The sequence below is a fragment of the Balaenoptera musculus genome, chromosome 4 (assembly GCF_009873245.2).
Source record: "Balaenoptera musculus isolate JJ_BM4_2016_0621 chromosome 4, mBalMus1.pri.v3, whole genome shotgun sequence".
In the NCBI taxonomy this organism is placed as follows: Eukaryota; Metazoa; Chordata; class Mammalia; order Artiodactyla; family Balaenopteridae; genus Balaenoptera; species Balaenoptera musculus.
The window spans coordinates 96,759,497-96,781,683 of record NC_045788.1 but is presented as its reverse complement, the minus strand read 5'-3'; the positions used below and the strand labels follow the sequence as shown (position 1 = coordinate 96,781,683).

Sequence of the window (22,187 nt, the reverse complement as noted above, 5' to 3'; positions counted from 1 at the left end):
AATGAAATGATAGCAAAGATCAGTAAAACTACAAGCTGGTTCTTTGAGAAGATAAACAAAATTGATAAGCCATTAGCCAAACTCATCAAGAAAAAAAGGGAGAAGACTCAAATCAATAGAATTAGAAATGAAAAAGGAGAAGTAACAACTGACACTGCAGAATTACAAAGAATCATGAGAGATTACTACAAGCAACTATATGCCAATAAAATGGACAACCTGGAAGAAATGGACAAATTCTTAGAAAAGCACAACCTTCTGAGACTGAACCAGGAAGAAATAGAGAATATAAACAGACCAGTCAGAAGCCCTGAAATTGAAACTGTGATTAAAAATCTTCCAACAAACAAAAGCCCAGGACCAGATGGCTTCACAGGTGAATTCTATCAAACATTTAGAGAAGAGCTAACACCTATCCTTCTCAAACTCTTCCAAAATATAGCAGAGAGAGAAACACTCCCAAACTCATTCTACAAGGCCACCATCACCCAGATACCAAAACAAGACAAAGATGTCACAAAAGAAGAAAACTACCGGCCAATATCACTGATGAACATAGCTGCAAAAATCCTCAACAAAATACTAGCAAACAGAATCCAGCAGCACATTAAAAGGATCATACACCATGATCAAGTGGGGTTTATCCCAGGAATGCAAGGATTCTTCAATATATGCAAATCAATCAACGTGATACACCATATCAACAAATTGAAGGAGAAAAACCATATGATCATCTCAATACATGCAGAAAATGCTTTCAACAAAATTCAACACCCATTTATGATAAAAACCCTCCAGACAGTAGGCATAGAGGGAACTTACCTCAACATAATAAAGGGTATATATGACAAACCCACAGCCAACATCGTTCTCAATGGTGAAAAACTGAAAGCATTTCCTCTAAGATCAGGAACAAGACAAGGTTGCCCACTCTCACCACTGTTATTCAACATAGTTTTGGAAGTTTTAGCCACAGCAATCAGAGAACAAAAAGAAATAAAAGAAATACAAATTGGAAAAGAAGAAGTAAAGCTGTCACTGTTTGCAGATGAGATGATACTATACATAGAGAATCCTAAAGATGCTACCAGAAAACTACTAGAGCTAATCAATGAGTTTGGTAAAGTAGCAGGATACAAAATTAATGCACAGAAATCTCTTGCATTCCTGTACACTAATGATGAAAAATCTGAAAGAGAAATTAAGGAAACACTACCATTTACCATTGCCACAAAAAGAATAAAATACCTAGGAATAAACCTACCTATGGAGACAAAAGACCCATGTGCAGAAAACTATAAGACACTGATGAAAGAAATTAAAGATGATACAAACAGATGGAGAGATATACCATGTTCTTGGATTGGAAGAATCAACACTGTGAAAATGACTATACTACCCAAAGCAATCTACAGATTCAATGCAATCCCTATCAAACTACCAATGGCATTTTTCACAGAATTAGAACAAAGAATTTCACAATTTGTATGGAAACACAAAAGACCCTGAATAGCCAAAGTAATCTTGAGAAAGAAAAACAGAGCTGGAGGAATCAGGGTCCCTGACTTTAGACTATACTACAAAGCTACAGTAGTCAAGACAGTATGGTACTGGGAGAAAAACAGAAATATAGATCAATGGAATGGGATAGAAAGCCCAGAGATAAATCCACGCACATATGGTCACCTTATTTTTGAAAAAGGAGGCAAGAATATACAATGGAGAAAAGACAGCCTCTTCAATAAGTGGTGCTGGGAAAACTGGACAGCTACATGTAAAAGAATGAAATTAGAATACTCCCTAACACCATACACAAAAATAAACTCAAAATGGATTAAAGACCTAAATGTAAGGCCAGACACTATCAAACTCTTAGAGGAAAACATAGGCTGAATGCTCTATGACATAAATCACAGCAAGATCCTTTTTGACCCACCTCCTAGAGAAATGGAAATAAAAACAAAAATAAACAAACGGGACCTAATGAAACTTAAAAGCTTCTGCACAGCAAAGGAAACCATAAACAAGACAAAAAGACAACCCTCAGAATGGGAGAAAATATTTGCAAACGAAGCAACTGACAAAGGATTAATCTCCAAAATTTACAAGCAGCTCATGCAGCTCAATATAAAAAAAACAAACAACCCAATCCAAAAATGGGCAGAAAACCTAAACAGACATTTCTCCAAAGAAGATATACAGATGGCCAACAAACACATGAAAGGATGCTTAACATCACTAATCATTAGAGAAATGCAAATCAAAACTACAGTGAGGTATCACCTCACACCGGTTAGAATGGGCATCATCAGAAAATCTACAAACAATGAATGCTGGAGAGGGTGTGGAGAAAAGGTAACCCTCTTGCACTGTTGGTGGGAATGTAAATTGATATAGCCACTATGGAGAACAGTATGGAGGTTCCTTAAAAAACAAAAATAGAACTACCATATGACCCAGCAATCCCACTACTGGGCATATACCCTGAGAAAACCATAATTCAAAAAGAATCATGTACCACAATGTTCATTGCAGCTCTATTTACAATAGCCAGGACATGGAAGCCACCTAAGTGTCCATCGACAAATGAATGGATAAAGAAGATGTGGCACATATATACAATGGAATATTACTCAGCCATAAAAAGAAACGAAATTGAGTCATTTGTAGTGAGGTGGATGGACCTAGAATCTGTCATACAGAGTGAAGTAAGTCAGAAAGAGAAAAACAAATACTGTATGCTAACACATGTATATGGAAACTAAAGAAAAAAATGTATTCTCACCTGGTTTTCCCTTGCAAACTCAAGATGTATCACAATGCTTCTTTCTTTCAGAATTATTTCTCTCTAATAAATTCCTTCACAACTGTTTTCTCAGATGTGTAGATTCAGGAATTTTTTGTTCTAAAGGTATTGCCATTTAAACATTTTTTCCTGAAGTTTTATTGAAAAAAATTAAAAGTCTATAGAAATGTTGAAAGAGACTAAGTGAACACCCAAATACCCTTCACCTGGATTCACCAGTTGTTAGTATTTTGCTTTCTCTCTTTTCCTATTTTTTCCTGATATTTTGAAAGTAAGTTGTAAACATCATGACTGTCATCTCCAAATTCTTCAAGCATGTATGCATCTCCTAAAAACAAGGGCACTCCTACATAGTATAATATTATTATCCTCACTCAGAATATTTAACTCAAGAATTTAACATTAATATGTTTTCATATTAATGTCCTTATTCAAATTTCTCCAGCTGTTCCAATTATGTCCATTTTAGCTGTTCCCCCCCCACCCCAATTTATTTAGTAATTGTGTCTCTTTAGTTTTCTTACCCTAGAATAATTCCTCTGCTTTTTAAATTTGTTTGTTTTGGTCTTTCATGACATTAAAACATTTGAAGTGTTCAGGTTAGTTATTTTATAGAAGGTAGAATATTCTACAATATAAAATTTCTCTGAAATTTTCCAATGATTAGATACAGGTTACATTTTTTTGATGAGAATTCTAATCATTAAGTCTTTTTCATTGTGGCACAGCAAGAAGTGCATGATGTCAGTTTGTCCCGTTTTTGCTGTGTCATTTGCTTCCTTGTTTAAAGTAGTGTCTGGTAGATTTCTATACTGTAAAGTCTCAATTTTTCCCTTTGTAAATAATAGGCAATCCATGCAGTGAAACTTTGGGACTGTGTGAATATTCTGTTCCCCAACTTTTACTCAGTGGTTTTGGTATTCACTGATGATCCTAACTAGTATATATGATTACATTGGTGGGTGAATGATGGTCTCTAATCTATAATTCCTTCTATATTTAGTCACTATATTACTTTGGAAAGAAGTATACTCTCCAGTGCAGCTGCAGGGAGTCCTTTCATGTTGTTTTTTCATGTCCGTGTCAGTCTATAAGCATTTCCTTATGTAAGGCACAGCAAGATGGTCCAGGTACATCTTTCACTTTTTCTGCCCCATACTTAGAATAAGCCATTTGTCCAAAGAGCCAGAATTATTTTTGATTCTTTTCTTTACCTTTCACACTTAATGAGTCTCTTGCCCTTCGTTTAAAATTTTTACACTGAGTGTTTACTATGTGCCAAGCAACATGTGAGGAGGTAAATACAAAACTATGAACAAGACATATAAACTCCCCTCTCCCTTGGAATTTACATTCTCGGGGGGAAGACAGACGTTGTACAAATATATACAGAAATAAATATATAATTACAAATTGTGGTAAGTGCCTTGAAGGAAAATTACATGCCATGTAATTATGTCTGTCATGTAAAGTGAAATGGCTCTTATATCTGTCTTTTCATTTGTAAAGACACTTGAACAGACAGTTATTTGGTTCCATGTGAATAAGTTGTGGTAGCTGCGTAACTATTGGTTTGGCCAAAAAGTTCGTCTGGGTTTTTCTGTAAGATGGCACGGAAAAACCAGAATGAACTTTTTGGCCAACCCGATAGTTTCTTTGCCTAAAATCTCACTCCTTCCAATTGTCATCATATTTTTGTGTGTGTGTGTGTCCTCTATCAACTTGTTTTTAGCAGTTTTGCTGTCATAGATAACATATATATTATATATTTCTGTGCATATAATAAAAATGCACAGAATATAGTAATATACAGAAGACCCATTTGAAAATAGCCTATTTGAAAATAGCCTGTTCTCTCTGTAGATAATTTATGTTTGAAATTGGAGAAAAATTAAAAATGAACTTTACTTTTATATAAATGGATTCTTTTGAATGCTTTTTGCATTTCTGCTCATTAAACCTTTCAGAAGACTTAAAATAAAATTTTGAATTATCCGGAAAATCTCAACTAAAATATCACGAGGATGGACAGAGTTCTGTTTTAATATAAGCTTTTTATTCAGTGTGGGACTCCAAAGACTAAGAAGGACCATGGTGGAATGTTATGGTAGGACCATAAAGGATATATAATTAGCAAACAGATTTGTTCATCAAATTCTGAGACATTAGAAATAGAGAAGTTCTTGAAGATGTTAGAACTTTAAGCACATTAATAGTGAAATATTTATTTCAAGAGGCCTTATAATCTGAAAAATTCATAAGGATCTAGATGGTAGTGAATGGAAATTTTATAACTTTCTTTAATACTGGCCTGTATACCATAATATACAGAGACCTGTGATATGTCGTGAGTTTCAAAGAGAACTTGGTTCTACACCCACAAATTATATCCTCAGATGAAGGAACGGTCCTTGGGCATGTTTTACATTAGAAGACCTTGTTGTGGGCCATAGAAGTATAAACATATTGTGGATGCTAAGCACCACTGTCTGATGGATAAGTTGGCCCTGGCTGCCAGGCCTTCTGCTGCATTCTGTTAGTTATATCAAGTCACTGGACAGCCCTGGAGGGGGCTACACTGGGCAGAAACTCCAGGAAGTAGAGTTCACAGGAGGGCATCTCTGGAAAACATCTATCACCTTGGATTAAAAGACAGGTTCAAGAAAGGAGGTATCAACATGTTTTCTCAAACTCACTTTGTGAGAATCAGGTAAGAACAGAGAATGTTTGTCTGGTGTAGTTGGGAAGGTCCGTTTACCAGCTGGCCCACTGGGCTAGGAGCTAGATTTACAGTGGGTAATAATATTCTTTTGTTCCCTCATGATTTCACTGGAGTTTATTTTTTGTAGTTGTTTTGTTTATTATATTTATTTATTTATCTTCAGGAAAGTCAGAAAAACCTCAGTAACCTGGGTATTGGTCAATCTGTGCACATCAATGTTGATTTTCAACCTCCTTTTTGTGTTTGGAATCGAAAACTCCAATAATAACTTAAAGACAAGTCATAGTGACACTGATAATACTGACTTGAGTAATAATGAAATGTCCAGACAAGACACCGTTGTCATCTTGAATCCCACATGCACTGCGATTGCTATCTTGCTGCACTATTTTGTGTTAGTGACATTTACCTGGATGGGACTCAGTGCTGCCCAGCTCTATTTCCTTCTTATTAGGACCATGAAGCCTCTTCCTCAGCATTTCATTCTTTTCATCTCTTTAATTGGATGGGGTAAGTGTTTGCTTCTCCACTTACTCAGAAATTTAATTTTGTTGAAATCATTTAATTTAAGCAAACACCTATTGAGGACCTAATAGTACAAGGCCTTGTGGTAGGGGCGATGGAAAATCCAGCAATCACTAAGAGTGCCTTCTGTCTAGTGAAGGAGTGTCTTCTCCTGTGAAGAAGGCAGATGTGATCAAGACAGCTATAATAGATACATCATGAGCTAACTTCAAGATGTTCATTTCCCTTAACATCACTATTTATTTGACTTGAGATTTAGACCACATATAAACTTCCTAGCTACTTTATTTTTTTTTTTTGTAAATTAACTTTCTTTTTTTTTGAATTTTATTTTATTTTTTAAAATACAGCAGCTTCTTATTAGTTATCTATGTTATACATATTAGTGTATATATGTCAATCCCAATCTCCCAATTCATCTCACCACCCCCCGACCCTGCTTTTCCTAGCTACTTTAAAAGAAATGTTTCAAGACAATCAGAGTGACTCTTTTAAGAAAAATAATTTGAAAAATTTAATGAGTTCCAGCAAAGGAGAGTTGTTTTAGTGTTATCTAAATTTAAATTTATTCAAGTGAAAGAGGAATTAGACCATTTAAGAGTGGAAATTGTGGTAAGAGTTACAAAGAAATCAGAAATAGTATAGGGTTGATATGTATAGCCAACACTGATAGGGAAAGGAAAACACAGAAAAACTATGTGCACTGTTGACCTACATCTGTAGGATCATTTAGTACATTGTCTATAGTGGAAAGAACAATGCATCCTGAAAAAGGTCAGGTGTATAATTCATTCATGTTCCTTTATAATTAATCCCAGTCTTGGGTAAATTATTAATTCTGTGACTCTTTATCACATAGGAGTCCCGGCTATAGTGGTAGCTGTGACAGTGGGAATTATTTATTCTCAGAATGGGAATAATTCACAGTGGGAGTTAGACTACCGGCGAGAGGAAATGTAAGTTTATATTTTTTTAAATGTCCATTTCTTTGATATGAGTGTAACTATTCAGTGACATTGAGTCCAAGTGTCACTGTAATATGCATCTCACTTTATAATTGTCATATTATAACTGGTATTTCAAATTCTCAAAGAACACATTATATTTTAAATATGGTGACATGAAAATTTCCTATGATAAATCCTTTCGTAAAGCAAGTAATTGTCTTCTAAATTTACAAATGTGAACTTTTTTAATGTTAAATTTGTCTTCTTTGATTAAGTCTGAAAATCACAGGGCACAAGAAGTGTGATCCTTAGGAACCCCTTATCTTAGTTTTCTCATCTAGAAAATGGGAATAACAATAATAGTAATACCTGCTCTGGGGTTACTATGAAGGGTCAAGCAAGTGTGAAAACATTTTCACACTTGAAACTGTTTGAAGCGCAGTATCCATGAAAGTGCTTGAAGAGCACTATCCATGCTTATGAACCAATTCTATGTTGATATGATTATAATGAGTATTTCATGATGATTTATCACCCATAAATTCTCCCTGTGACTCCAGCGTGAAAAATTAACTGTCAATAATGGAAGTACCTGAATGCATGGTATTTGCCTTCCATGTGGGGAGAGTAAGAAAGCGGGGCTGAACTCTATGTGTATTTCTGCTACCAAATGGCAACTGCTCTTTAATTTATCTTCCCTTCTTATTTTATAAATTCAACCATTCTGATCCCTGGATTCCACCTTAAGTCCCAAACCAACTCAAATCAAAACAAAACTCTTGGAAATGTGCAAGTATACCCAAGGGAAGGCTGTGGTGTCAGAGTGCTTACCTATTTCCAGGGCTGACCATGACCAAGTGTAGAATAGGGAGCTAACTGCCTGGCTTGATTTTAGGAGCCATATACTCTAGGCACTATTTTCTCTGTTTAATTGGGATTAAATATCTTTTAATGGGTTTTAAAATTTTAATTGCACAATTAGATATCAGGAGTAAAATGAAAATATCTCATGGGAGAGGTAATTCACCTCAAATTGCATTATTATTAATTTCCTATCCTAACCCAGCCACAGGGCTAGACCTACTCCTACAGAAGTCTTCAGTAGAAAGAAGCCTGCTGTCTTAAATTTATTCACACCAAGATGTAAATAATTGAGAGCAGATTCTTTCCTGAGTACAGTATTAGATGTTAGGGAAGACACTAGGCAACTGATAGTAAGAGTTGGGAAGAGGGGAAAGGATGTGTAACATGAATATCAGCTTCATCTTGGACCCTTATCCCCCACTTTCCACCCTATACACACACATCAAGGCTCACATTTCTTCAGGATATATTTAGAAAGAGGAGGGACTTTTTTGGGTTTTCTTGAGTTATCTTCCCAGAAGTTGCTCCTCAATATATCATACTCCCTGTCCCCCCACCATGGCTCCCAGTTCTGCCAGTCACACCCGAAACCCCTAACCCAGTTCCCTTGATGTACTGCTATCTCTTCCAGGACCCAATTAAGGGGCGACTGCAGGGCAGGCCACACTCCTATTTAATGCTCTATCCCCCAAATCTCTGTACCACCATATAGGCTGTTTCAGACTTCCCTGAAGGGTTGAGGTAACCATTGGGAAATTATAATGCATGAGGAAGAATTTTCTGGAAGCATATGCTATATCTTCTACAGCTGTCTTTTCCCATGTTTCATGACAAAATCACCAAGGAGTTAAACGCTTCATCTGAGGTTCACCTATGATGCTCTCCAGACCTCAGGTTCATAGCTGTTTGTCAGATGCAGCCTTGACCTTGTGACTCTCCAATCTCAATTCTAGAAATCCCACTCCTACAAGGTTTAGTCTGCATGGAGGATCCATCTGTCTCCTCAGCAGTCTATTTTTCAAAATCTGGGTGATTAGATTCAGAATAACTAGGGAGAGGCTCATGAGAACAAATCCAGCGTGACTATCTCTCCAAGTAATACAAAGGATGGAGGAGGTGAGGAGGTGTCCCTTCCTAGTGCACACCTCCTCATGGCCACAGGCATCCAAGCCTGTTTCCCATCCAGGTCTCCCCATCTGTGTGAGGTAACTGAGGAACCTTACAGACATTTGTATGCATACACACACAGATCTATAGTACAAACAGTAATACTTAGAAATTGTGTTGTCTAAAGTTTAAATAACTCATGACTCATACAGATAAAGATAAATATTTGTCTAAATTGTTTCCTAATTTGCAAGTCTGTCTTTATCCGATAGAGTTGGATATTCATTTTCTTTCTCTATCCTGTCGTCCCCTTTTAAACTGCTGAGAAATCAGCTCTTAACCTTATGGGGGTTCCCTTGTGTGTTGTTTGTCATTTTTCCCTTGCTGCTTTCAATAATTTTTCTTTGTCTTTAATTTTTGCCAGTTTGATTAATGTGTGTCTCGGCATGTTTATCCTTGGGTTTATCCTGTATGGGACTCTCTGTGCTTCCTGGACTCCGGTGGCTATTTCCTTTCGCATGTTAGGGAAGTTTTCGGCTATAATCTTTTCAAATATTTTCTCTGGTCCTTTCTCTCTCTCTTCTCCTTCTGGGACCCCTATAATGTGAATGTTGGTGTGTTTGTTGTCCCAGAGGTCTCTTAGGCTGTCTTCATTTCTTTTCATTCTTTTTTCTTTATTCTGTTCTGCGGCAGTGATTTCCACCATTCTGGCTTCCAGGTCACTAATCCATTCTTCTGTCTCAGTTATTCTGCTATTGATTCCTTCTAGTGTATTTTTCAATTCAGTTATTGTATTGTTCATCTCTGTTTGTTTGTTCTTCAATTCTTCTAGGTTTTGTTAAACGTTTCTTGCATTTCCTCGATTCTTTCCTCCATCCTTTTTCCGAGGTCCTGGATCATCTTCACTATCATTATTCTGAATTCTTTTTCTGGAAGGTTGCCTATCTCCACTTCATTTAGTTGCTGTTCTGGGGTTTTATCTTGTTCCTTTATCTAGGACATAATCCTCTGCCTTTTCATTTTGTCTGTCTTTCTGTGGTTGTGATTTTTGTTCTGCAGGCTGCAGGATTGTAGTTCTTCTTGCTTCTGCTGTCTGCCCTCTGGTGGATGAGGCTATCTAAGAGGCTTATGCAAGCTTTGTAATGGGAGGGACTGGTGGTAGGTAGAGCTGGGTGTTGCTCTGGTGGGCAGAGCTCAGTAAAACTTTAATCCATTTGTCTGCTGAAGGGTGGGGCTGTGTTCTCTCCCTGTTGGTCATTTGGCCTGAGGTGACCCAGCACTGGAGCCTACAGGCTCTTTGGTGGGGCTAATGGTGGACTTTGGGAGGGCTCACACCAAGGAGTACTTCCCAGAACTTCTACTGCCAGTGTCCTTGTCCCCATGGGGGGCCACAGCCACCCCCTGCCTTTGCAGGAGACCCTCCAACACTAGCAGGTAGGTTGGTTCAGTCTCCTATGGAGTCACTGCTCCTTCCCCCTGGGTCCTGGTGTGTACAAGATTTTGTGTGTGCCCTCCAAGAGTGAAGTCTCTGTTTCCCTCAGTCCTGTTGAAGTCCTGCAGTCAAATCCTGCCTGACTTCAAAGTCCAATTCTCTGGGGATTCCTCCTCCCGTTGCTGGACCCCCAGGTTGGGAAGCCTGATGTGGGGCTCAGAACCTTCACTCCAGTGGGTGGACTTCTGTGGTATAATTGTTCTCCAGTTTGTGAGTCGCCCATGCAATGGTTATGGGATTTGATTTTATTGTGATTGTGCCCCTCCTATCATCTTATTGTGGCTTCTCCTTTGTCTTTGGTTGTGGGGTATCTTTTTTGGTGAGATCCAGTGTTTTCCTCTAGATGATTGTTCAGCAGTTAGTTGTGATTCTGGTGCTCTTGCAAGAAGGAGTGAGTGCACCTCCTTCTACTCCACCATCTTGAACCAATCTCCTCCTTTTCATTTTTAAAATTCATTACAGAGATCTGAAATCATCCCAATTTCCTTCTAGGTCATTCAGATTAGAAATATGATTTCTAATAATTTAAATTGTAACAACATTCCAATGCAAAACAGCTTAGAAATCCTTCGGCATGTATAATAATGGTGTTTACCTACAAGGGAAAGAAAACAGACATTAATTGATTGCCAAATATATACCAGGACTTCTCACATTATTTTGTTAATACCCTACTGCCTACCTGATACCTTCACTTGGCTGGACAAGTGATGGGACGTCTCCTGGTCTTCCCTCCCAAACCTGCTCTTCTCATCATCTTCCCCAGCTCAGTTGACAGTAATTCCATCCTTCCAGATACTCAAGCCAAAGATTTGGAGTCACTCTTAACTCTCCTATATCTCCCATCTAACCTATCAATAAATCCTTTTGCTTTACTTTTTAAAAAAATATATATTTATTTATTTGGCTGCGCTGGGTCTTAGTTGCAGCACGCGGGATCTTCATTGTGGCGTGAGTGATCTTAGTTGAATCTTTAGTTGCCATATGCAGGCTTTTAGTCATGGCATGTGGGATCTAGTTTCCTGACGAGGGATCGAACCCAGGCCCCCTGCATTGGGAGCGTGGAGTATTAACCACTGGACCACCAGGGAAGTCCCCTTTTGTTTTACTTTTAAACATATCTGGAATCAGACTATTTCTCAACATCTCCTCTCCCTGGTTCCAAGCCACCTGATTGTTGCAGTAGACCCCTAGCTGATTTCCTCCTTTGGCATGTGCTCTTCTTTTATCCCTGCATCTAGCTAAAGTAATACTTTTAAAACTAAAGACAGAGCATGTTAAGTTTCTCCTTCTTGCCAAGAGTACATGCAGTCACCTATAAAGCCCTGACATAATTTGCATCTTTTTACTAATCCCATCTACTTACATACTCTGTTCTAGCCACACTGGCCTCTTGGCTTAAGCTCTCAACTCAGAGCCTTTGCACTTGCTGTTCCCTCTGCCTAGAATACCCTTCCCTCCATCTACTTCAGATCTTTACTCAAATATTTTTTTCCATAAGGGTTTTCCTGACCACTCTATTTAAAATGAAACATTTCCTCCCCTGGTCCCCCAGGCATACACACAGACACACAGACACACATATACATATACATAGTAATACCTACCCTCATTACCTGCTTTATTTTTCTTCACAGCACTTGTTAACTTCTGTTATAGTATATATCTTATTAATTCATTAGTTTTATTTATTTTCTGCATTAGAACAAATTCACTAAAGGAAGGCATTTTGGTTTTTCATTCACTGCTAATATCTTGGTATCTAGAACAATGTCTGGCACATAGCATGTACTCTGTAAATACTTATTAAATGAATGAATTTATTCTTACAACAATGCCAGGAAATGATTACTACACTTCACAGATGAGAAAAAAAATACCACCAAAACTACCACCAACAATAACAAAGAGACAAAAACAAAAACAGACGCAATGAGGTTAAAGAACTATTCAAATATTTTTTAAACATTAAACTTTAAAAAATGCCTATTAATAAGAGACAGTTTAAATAATTTATGGTATAATGAAATAATGGAATAATATGCAGCCATAAAAAATCATGAGGATAATCTTTATATTCTGATATGGAATGATCTCCAAGACGTGTTTTTAAGTAAGGTATAGAAGTATCATGTTATCCTTTGCTTCAAAATCAGGAAAAAATATACATTTGCTGGTGTATGCATAGTCTAAATCTGGAAGAATACACAAGAAACATTGAATACCACTGGAGATAAAAACTAGGTGACTAGGGATAGTTGTAGGAGGGGTCTTGTCTCTCTATGATGATTTGTACCTTTAAAATTTTGAGCCATCTGAGTGTGCTACATAGTCAAAAAGAAAATTAAACAGTAACTTAACTAAAGTCAGAAACCTAGTAAGTGACAGACAGTGACATTTATATTCAGGACTGCCTAATTCAAAAGCCCACTTTCTTTCCACTAGCCCATACTGTCTCACAGAGAAATTTGGCAGAATCAATGCATTTAATTTTTCTACTTGGTTGAATTCTTGAAAATCATCTCCAATATATAGAAGGCAAAGAGATATTGACTTTTAGCAAGTCTTTCAGTCGAGTGAATGTCAATGGTGTGAACAGCATAGAGAAGAGTTTGTATACCTTTCTTTCTGCTGAAATCATTTCTTTTCTCTGCTTTCTTAGTCTGCTGAAATCATTTCTTTTCTCTGCTTTCTTAGTCTGCTGAAATCATTTCTTTTCTCTCCACAGCTGCTGGCTGGCAACTCAAGAAAGCAGTGGTTTGATAACAAGTCCATTGTTGTGGTCATTCATCATACCTATGATCATTATCCTCATCAACAATGTTGTTATATTTATTGTCATTGCAGTCAAAGTGCTGTGGAAGAATAATCAGAATCTGAAGAGGTAAGGTTCCCAATGAATCAGAAGCTGGAAGGCATGGCTCATCTAGCACTAAATATAGCACAGGAATACATCCACAGCTCCTAGAAAAGTTTTCAGATTTGGGGGAAATGGCAAGGATATGTGGTTTGCAGGACAGACTTTCTCTTAAACTTTGTCTCAGAAGGTGGATCTTCTCATCTTCCAACATCAAGACTACAATGTGAGTCTATTGCATTACCTAAGATACTTTTGTGCTGTATGAGCCCAACTAAAAACCCAACCCAAAGACATCAAGAAAAAACATTTATCCCCCAATCCCAAATATTCATGAAATCAGATTTGAATAATTAAAAATATGAGAGGGTTGTGAGTAGATGGTGGCAACTGTATTTTCATTTTAGAAACTAGTAACTGTAGGTTATATTTTACATGTGTTACCTGAATCACATAATAGCTTTAAATTTTTAAAAATTAGTTGCAAACATATAAAAATTGGAACATCGGGCAACATTGGGCCCACATTCCCTGCAGATGGGGCGTGTGCTCTCTGGTTTATCAGTTCCCATGTGAACTGCTTCTTTCCTCTCCGTAACTTTTCTGACCCCAATAAGCATTTTCATTGTCATCACTAATATACAGAAAGAGCTTTCAGTTGGAGAGACAAAGAACAGAAACTATTAAACACATACACTCCCGCCAACTCCACATCCCACAGCATGAATTGGTTAGAACACAGTGTTAATGAGGCTGTGAATTCACGTTTAATTCTACAAGACTCTTCTTAACCCAAGTAGACTTACTATAAGTACATCTGTGAACTTTGTTGGTCACCATATAGATCCATTTTGAATGAACAGATGGGTGAAAACAGCCATCATTAGTGGGAATGTAATCTTAAATGTGTACCTTACCAATCAAGAGTATCATCTTTCCTATATGGATGATAACCCATATTGAGGGGAAATGTGGAGAAAAGACTATCACTGATAATCATTCAAACCTATGTTTTCTTAACAATGCAGAAAAACCTTGGTGAAGTCTTGTTAGCCTAATTGTAAGTTAAGTTATATTTCTTTTATACAAAGCAATATCATTTTGGCCACAGACATCAAAAAAATTTGTAATGTTTCAAAATTTTGACTGGTAGCTCATGGTTCTTAAATTAGCTTAGTTACAGTGAAGAGCAGGTTACAATTTAATTGTTTAACAAATTTTCTTCTATGTATCAGTTAGCTTTTTCTGTGTAACAAATTACCCCCAAATTCAATGGCTTAGAATGATAAATATTTATTACTTGTCATAAGTTTGAGTGTTGATCATGTAGTTGTTTTGGTTTTAGCTGGCTTGAATGCTGGTAGATAATTTAGGTTGAATCACTTTCATGTCTCATGGTTGGTGGTTGGTTGGTATTGAATGGGAACTGCTCAGTTGGGAAAGCTCATCTCTGCTGCATGTGGTCTCTCTTTTAACATAGTACTCTCAGGGTTCCAAAGAGCAATAAGAAAAGACACGCTCTGATGAGTGGAATGCTCTCAAGCCTTTGTTTGTGGAACAAATGCTAATGTCCCTCTGGTCAAAGTAAGTCATATCGCCAAGCTCAGGTTCCAGGGATATAGACTTAGCATGACAGGGAAGTAGGTCACTCTGCGCTTTAATAACTTTTCATTCTGATATCAACTTATGGCATGGGACGGTCCCAGATGCCCAAAAAAGGAATTACTGATCCAGTAGTTATAATCGCTAAAATCAAATTCAGTTCCAAAGAAAAAGTTAATTCTATGTGAAATTAACCTGCAGTAGTATTTAAGGAACTGTTTATGCCTGAGCTTTTAAGCAGATATCACTGTCTTCCTCCCTTCCTTCCTTCCTCTCTTTTATTCAGAGTGACATAGGTTTTTCCACCTGAGGCATAATATTGTTTAATGAACAGTGTATATGTACAGCTGAATACATATTTTCAGTAGGAGGGTAACAATGATATTAATAAGTAAAAACCTGAATGAACCATATTTCCTTTCTTGTTTTCTCTTACTTAGCACAAAGGTTTCAATCCTAAAGAACTTTCTTAGCACGTTATCTGTTGCAGTCGTTTTTGGAATTACCTGGATTCTGGCATAGTTAATGCTAATTGATATTGATGGCATCAGGGTCACCTTCAGCTACTTATTTTGCCTTTTCAACACTACTCAGGTATGGTGTGGAATAGTCTGAAAGTAGCAGACTATGGAGTGGCGGAGATGATATCACCTGGACCAAAGTTTTCTTATCTTAAAACTCCCTGAAGGTCATTGCTTAGTTACTTTTGGGTGACTATTTTTAATACACTTTGAGGAAAGGGGAAGAAAAATTTTTTTATGACTTACCTACTATATCCTTTCCTGGACTGGAGTTCATGGAACATAATTGCAATGGGGTTGGCCAATGTTAGTCCCTCTTCTCTGAGCAGAAGAGATTTTGTTGAGCAGCTAGCTTGGGAGGCACCTCCTTTGCCTTTCTGCCATACAGCAGGTTCACAGCACCTCACCGTGGTTATATGGTCAATGTTACAGTGATCCCTGGAGCTTGGACCCCTGTGGGGTTGGCTTAATTTTTTCTTTCTCTCTTTTTTGAAATGTTATGATTATTTATCTTATTTTTAAAAAAACTTTATTGAGGAATAATTGGGGAGTCAGCTCTACCCACCACCAGAGCCTCCCATCAAGCCTCTTAGATAGCCTCAACCACCAGAGGGCAGACAACAGAAGCAAGAAAAACTACGATCCTGCAGCCTGTGGACCAAAAACCACAGTTACAGAAAGATAGAGAAGATGAAAAGGCAGAGGGCTATGTACCAGATGAAGGAACAAGAAAAAACCCCAGAAAAACAACTAAATGAAGTGGAGATAGGCAACCTTCCAGAAAAAGAATTCAGAATAATGATAGTGAAGATGATCCAGGACCTCGGAATAAGAATGGAGGCAAAGATTGAGAAGATGCAAGAAATGATTAACAAAGACCTAGAAGAATTAAAGAACAAACAAACAGAGATGACCAATACAATAACTGAAATGAAAACTACACTAGAAGGAATCAATAGCAGAATAACTGAGGCAGAAGAACGGATAAGTGACCTGGAAGACAGAATGGTGGAATTCACTGCTGCAGAACAGACTAAAGAAAAAAGAATGAAAAGAAATGAAGACAGCCTAAGAGACCTCTGGGACAACATTAAACGCAACAACATTCGCATTATAGGGGTCCCAGAAGGAGAAGAGAGAGAGAAAGGACCAGAGAAAATATTTGAAGAGATTATAGTCGAAAACTTCCCTAACATGGGAAAGGAAATAGCCACCCAAGTCCAGGAAGCGCAGAGAGTCCCATACAGAATAAACCCAAGGAGAAACACGCTGAGACACATAGTAATCAAAGTGGCAAAAATTAAAGACAAAGAAAAATTATTGAAAGCAGCAAGAGAAAAACGACAAATAACATACAAGGGAACTCCCATAAGGTTAACAGCTGATTTCTCAGCAGAAACTCTGCAAGCCAGAAGGGAGTGGCATGATATACTTAAAGTGATGAAAGGGAAGAACCTACAACCAAGATTACTCTACCCGGCAAGGATCTCATTTAGATTTGATGGAGAAATCAAAAGCTTTGCAGACAAGCAAAAGCTAAGAGAATTCAGCACCACCAAACCAGCTCTACAACAAATGCTAAAGGAACTTCTCTAAGTGGGAAACACAAGAGAAGAAAAGGACCTACAAAAACAAACCCAAACAATTAAGAAAATGGTCATAGGAACATACATATCGATAATTACCTTAAACGTGAATGGATTAAATGCCCCAACCAAAAGACATAGACTGGCTGAATGGATACAAAAACAAGACCCATATATATGCTGTCTACAAGAGACCCACTTTAGACCTAGGGACACATACAGACTGAAAGTGAGGGGATGGAAAAAGATATTCCATGCAAATGGAAATCAAAAGAAAGCTGGAGTAGCTATACTCATATCAGATAAAATAGACTTTAAAATAAAGAATGTTACAAGAGACAAGGAAGGACACTACATAATGATCCAGGGATCAATCCAAGAAGAAGATATAACAATTATAAATATATATGCACCCAACATAGGAGCACCTCAATACATAAGGCAACTGCTAACAGCTCTAAAAGAGGAAATCGACAGTAACACAATAATAGTGGGGGACTTTAACACCTCACTTACACCAATGGACAGATCATCCAAAATGAAAATAAATAAGGAAACAGAAGCTTTAAATGACACAATAGACCAGATAGATTTAATTGATATATATAGGACATTCCATCCAAAAACAGCAGATTACACGTTCTTCTCAAGTGCGCACGGAACATTCTCCAGGATAGATCACATCTTGGGTCACAAATCAAGCCTCAGTAAATTTAAGAAAATTGAAATCATATCAAGCATCTTTTCTGACCACAACGCTATGAGATTAGAAATGAATTACAGGGAAAAAAACGTAAAAAGGACAAACACATGGAGGCTAAACAATACGTTACTAAATAACCAAGAGATCACTGAAGAAATCAAAGAGGAAATCAAAAAATACCTAGAGACAAATGACAATGAAAACACGACGACCCAAAACCTATGGGATGCAGCAAAAGCGGTTCTAAGAGGGAAGTTTATAGCTATACAAGCCTACCTAAAGAAACAAGAAAAATCTCAAGTAAACAATCTAACCTTACACCTAAAGAAACTAGAGAAAGAAGAACAAACAAAACCCAAAGTTAGCAGAAGGAAAGAAATCATAAAGATCAGAGCAGAAATAAATGAAATAGAAACAAAGAAAACAATAGCAAAGATCAATAAAACTAAAAGTTGGTTCTTTGAGAAGATAAACAAAATTGATAAGCCATTAGCCAGACTCATCAAGAAAAAGAGGGAGAGGACTCAAATCAATAAAATCAGAAATGAAAAAGGAGAAGTTACAACAGACACCGCAGAAATACAAAGCATCCTAAGAGACTACTACAAGCAACTTTATGCCAATAAAATGGACAACCTGGAAGAAATGGACAAATTCTTAGAAAGGTATAACCTTCCCAGACTGAATCAGGAAGAAACAGAAAATATGAACAGACCAATCACAAGTAATGAAATTGAAACTGTGATTAAAAATCTTCCAACAAACAAAAGTCCAGGACCAGATGGCTTCACAGGTGAATTCTATCAAACATTTAGAGAAGAGCTAACACCCATCCTTCTCAAACTCTTCCAAAAAATTGCAGAGGAAGGAACACTCCCAAACTCATTCTATGAGGCCACCATCACCCTGATACCAAAACCAGACAAAGACACTACAAAAAAAGAAAATTACAGACCAATATCACTGATGAATATAGATGCAAAAATCCTCAACAAAATACTAGCAAACAGAATCCAGCAACACATTAAAAGGATCATACACCACGATCAAGTGGGATTTATCCCAGAGATGCAAGGATTCTTCAATATACGCAAATCAATCAATGTGATACACCATATTAACAAATTGAAGAATAAAAACCATATGATCATCTCAATAGATGCAGAAAAAGCTTTTGACAAAATTCAACACCCATTTCTGATAAAAACTCTCCAGAAAGTGGGCATAGAGGGAACCTACCTCAACATAATAAAGGCCATATATGACAAACCCACAGCAAACATCATTCTCAATGGTGAAAAACTGAAAGCATTTCCTCTAAGATCAGGAACGAGACAAGGATGTCCACTCTCACCACTATTATTCAACATAGTTCTGGAAGTCCTAGCCACGGCAATCAGAGAAGAAAAAGAAATAAAAGGAATACAAATTGGAAAAGAAGAAGTAAAACTGTCACTGTTTGCGGATGACATGATACTATACATAGAGAATCCTAAAACTGCCACCAGAAAACTGCTAGAGCTAATTAGTGAATATGGTAAAGTTGCAGGATACAAAATTAATGCACAGAAATCTCTTGCATTCCTATACACTAATGATGAAAAATCTGAAAGAGAAATTATGGAAACACTCCCATTTACCATTGCAACAAAAAGAATAAAATACCTAGGAATAAACCTACCTAGGGAGACGAAAGACCTGTATGCAGAAAACTATGAGACACTGATGAAAGAAATTAAAGATGATACCAACAGATGGAGAGATATACCATGTTCTTGGATTGGAAGAATCAACATTGTGAAAATGAGTATACTACCCAAAGCAATCTACAGATTCAATGCAATCCCTATCAAATTACCAATGGCATTTTTTACGGAGCTAGAACAAATCATCTTAAAATTTGTATGGAGACACAAAAGACCCCGAATAGCCAAAGCAGTCTTGAGGGAAAAAAATGGAGCTGGAGGAATCAGACTCCCTGACTTCAGACTCTACTACAAAGCTACAGTAATCAAGACAGTATGGTACTGGCACAAAAACAGAAACATAGATCAATGGAACAAGATAGAAAGCCCAGAGATTAACCCACGCACCTATGGTCAACTAATCTATGACAAAGGAGGCAAAGATATACAATGGAGAAAAGACAGTCTCTTCAATAAGTGGTGCTGGGAAAACTGGACAGCTACATGTAAAAGAATGAAATTAGAATACTCCCTAACACCATACACAAAAATAAACTCAAAATGGATTAGAGACCTAAATATAAGACTGGACACTATAAAACTCTTAGAGGAAAACATAGGAAGAACACTCTTTGACATAAATCACAGCAAGATCTTTTTTGATCCACCTCCTAGAGTAATGGAAATAAAAACAAAAATAAACAAATGGGACCTAATGAAACTTCAAAGCTTTTGCACAGCAAAGGAAACCATAAACAAGACGAAAAGACAACCCTCAGAATGGGAGAAAATATTTGCAAATGAATCAACGGACAAAGGATTAATCTCCAAAATATATAAACAGCTCATTCAGCTCAATATCAAAGAAACAAACACCCCAATCCAAAAATGGGCAGAAGACCTAAATAGACATTTCTCCAAAGAAGACATACAGACGGCCATGAAGCACATGAAAAGATGCTCAACATCACTAATTATTAGAGAAATGCAAATCAAAACTACAATGAGGTATCACCTCACTCCTGTTAGAATGGGCATCATCAGAAAATCTACAAACAACAAATGCTGGAGAGGGTGTGGAGAAAAGGGAACCCTCTTGCACTGTTGGTGGGAATGTAAATTGATACAGCCACTATGGAGAACAATATGGAGGTTCCTTAAAAAACTAAAAATAGAATTACCATATGACCCAGCAATCCCACTACTGGGCATATACCCAGAGAATACCGTAACTCAAAAAGACACATGCACCCGAATGTTCATTGCAGCACTATTTACAATAGCCAGGTCATGGAAGCAACCTAAATGCCCATCAACAGACGAATGGATAAAGAAGTTGTGGTACATATATACAATGGAATATTACTCAGCCATAAAAAGGAACGAAATTGAGTCATTTGTTGAGACATGGATGGATCTAGAGACTGTCATACAGAGTGAAGTAAGTCAGAAAGAGAAAAACAAATATCGTATATTAATGCATGTATGCGGAACCTAGAAAAATGGTACAGATGAGCCAGTTTGCAGGGCAGAAGTTGAGACACAAATGTAGAGAATGGTCATATGGACACCAAGGGGGGAAAACTGCGGTGAGGTGGGGATGGTGGTGTGCTGAATTGGGCAATTGGGATTGACATGTATACACTGATGTGTATAAAACTGATGCCTAATAAGAACCTGCAGTGTAAAAAAACAAACAAAACAACTAATACTAAACTTTCATTGGGTTATTTGTATGGAAATATGTTAATATAAATGTTTCAGACATTACATGAAATTTCTAAAAATCTTATATTTGTATTTGTATGGAAATATGTATGGAAATATGTTAATATAAATGTTTCAGACATTACATGAAATTTCTAAAAATCTTATATTTGTATTTGTATGGAAATATGTATGGAAATATGTTAATATAAATGTTTCAGACATTACATGAAATTTCTAAAAATCTTATATGTTCTGGTATAATGTTATAAGTAATAATCCTAGTTATTACTTTAAAATGTATATCTCAGAAATAACTAATTTTCTTGTCAACTGCATTATTATGAACTTTCATCAAATCTTTAACCGTGGTCATTTTTAAGTCTTTTGTCATTTACAGACAGTTCTGGGTGTACTCTGATGATTTTGCAAATATGTTCCTATAAAAGGGTTTCATCTTCAAGAAATTCATGGAAAAGACTCTGACAAGTACAGGTTTCTGGTAACTGACTGTACTGCTGAACTGAATGAATAAGCATTTTCAGAACTCTAATGAAAAACTGATGAACTCATAAAAGTGCTAACAAAAGATCAAGATGAAAAAAAGAATTAATTACATGGGACTGAGTGAACTGATGAGGATGAGTATAATTTTTGTGACTTTCTGTCTGAATTTAAAAAAAAAAAAATCCCACAAGGACTCAGAGGCAAAGAATATACAAATCAATTTTCACTGCAAAGTAAAGGAGCTGTTACAGTGGAGGATTACTGGACTGAATGTCAATATTATGACATAGTATGAGTGTGTTTCATGTTTGGTAATTGCAATCATTGTTGCTTTTGTTGTGGTCATCCATGTACAATGCTTGGTGTCAGTCTATTTATGTCTTGTAAAAATAAAATACAGTGTGTGTGTGTGTGAATATAAAAAAAAAAAAAATTGGGAATAATTGCCAACTATAACTGTATATTTTAAAATGGACAACGTGATGATTTGATACACATATACATATAGAATGATCAAAATAACACATCCATCACTTTACGTAGTTAATTTTTTTTC

The 22,187-nt window shown here is 36.8% G+C and overlaps 1 protein-coding gene across 1 annotated transcript in view; it reads left to right on the top strand.

The window, feature by feature from the left end:
* ADGRG7 (adhesion G protein-coupled receptor G7) overlaps window positions 1-22,187 on the top strand; it is a 75,464-nt gene that overhangs the window by 32,919 nt on the left and 20,358 nt on the right. Inside the window, 4 exon segments of the mRNA XM_036849696.1 lie at window positions 5,692-6,038; window positions 6,913-7,009; window positions 13,192-13,347; window positions 15,363-15,515. Of these exon segments, the coding sequence (XP_036705591.1) occupies window positions 5,692-6,038; window positions 6,913-7,009; window positions 13,192-13,347; window positions 15,363-15,515 (753 nt within the window).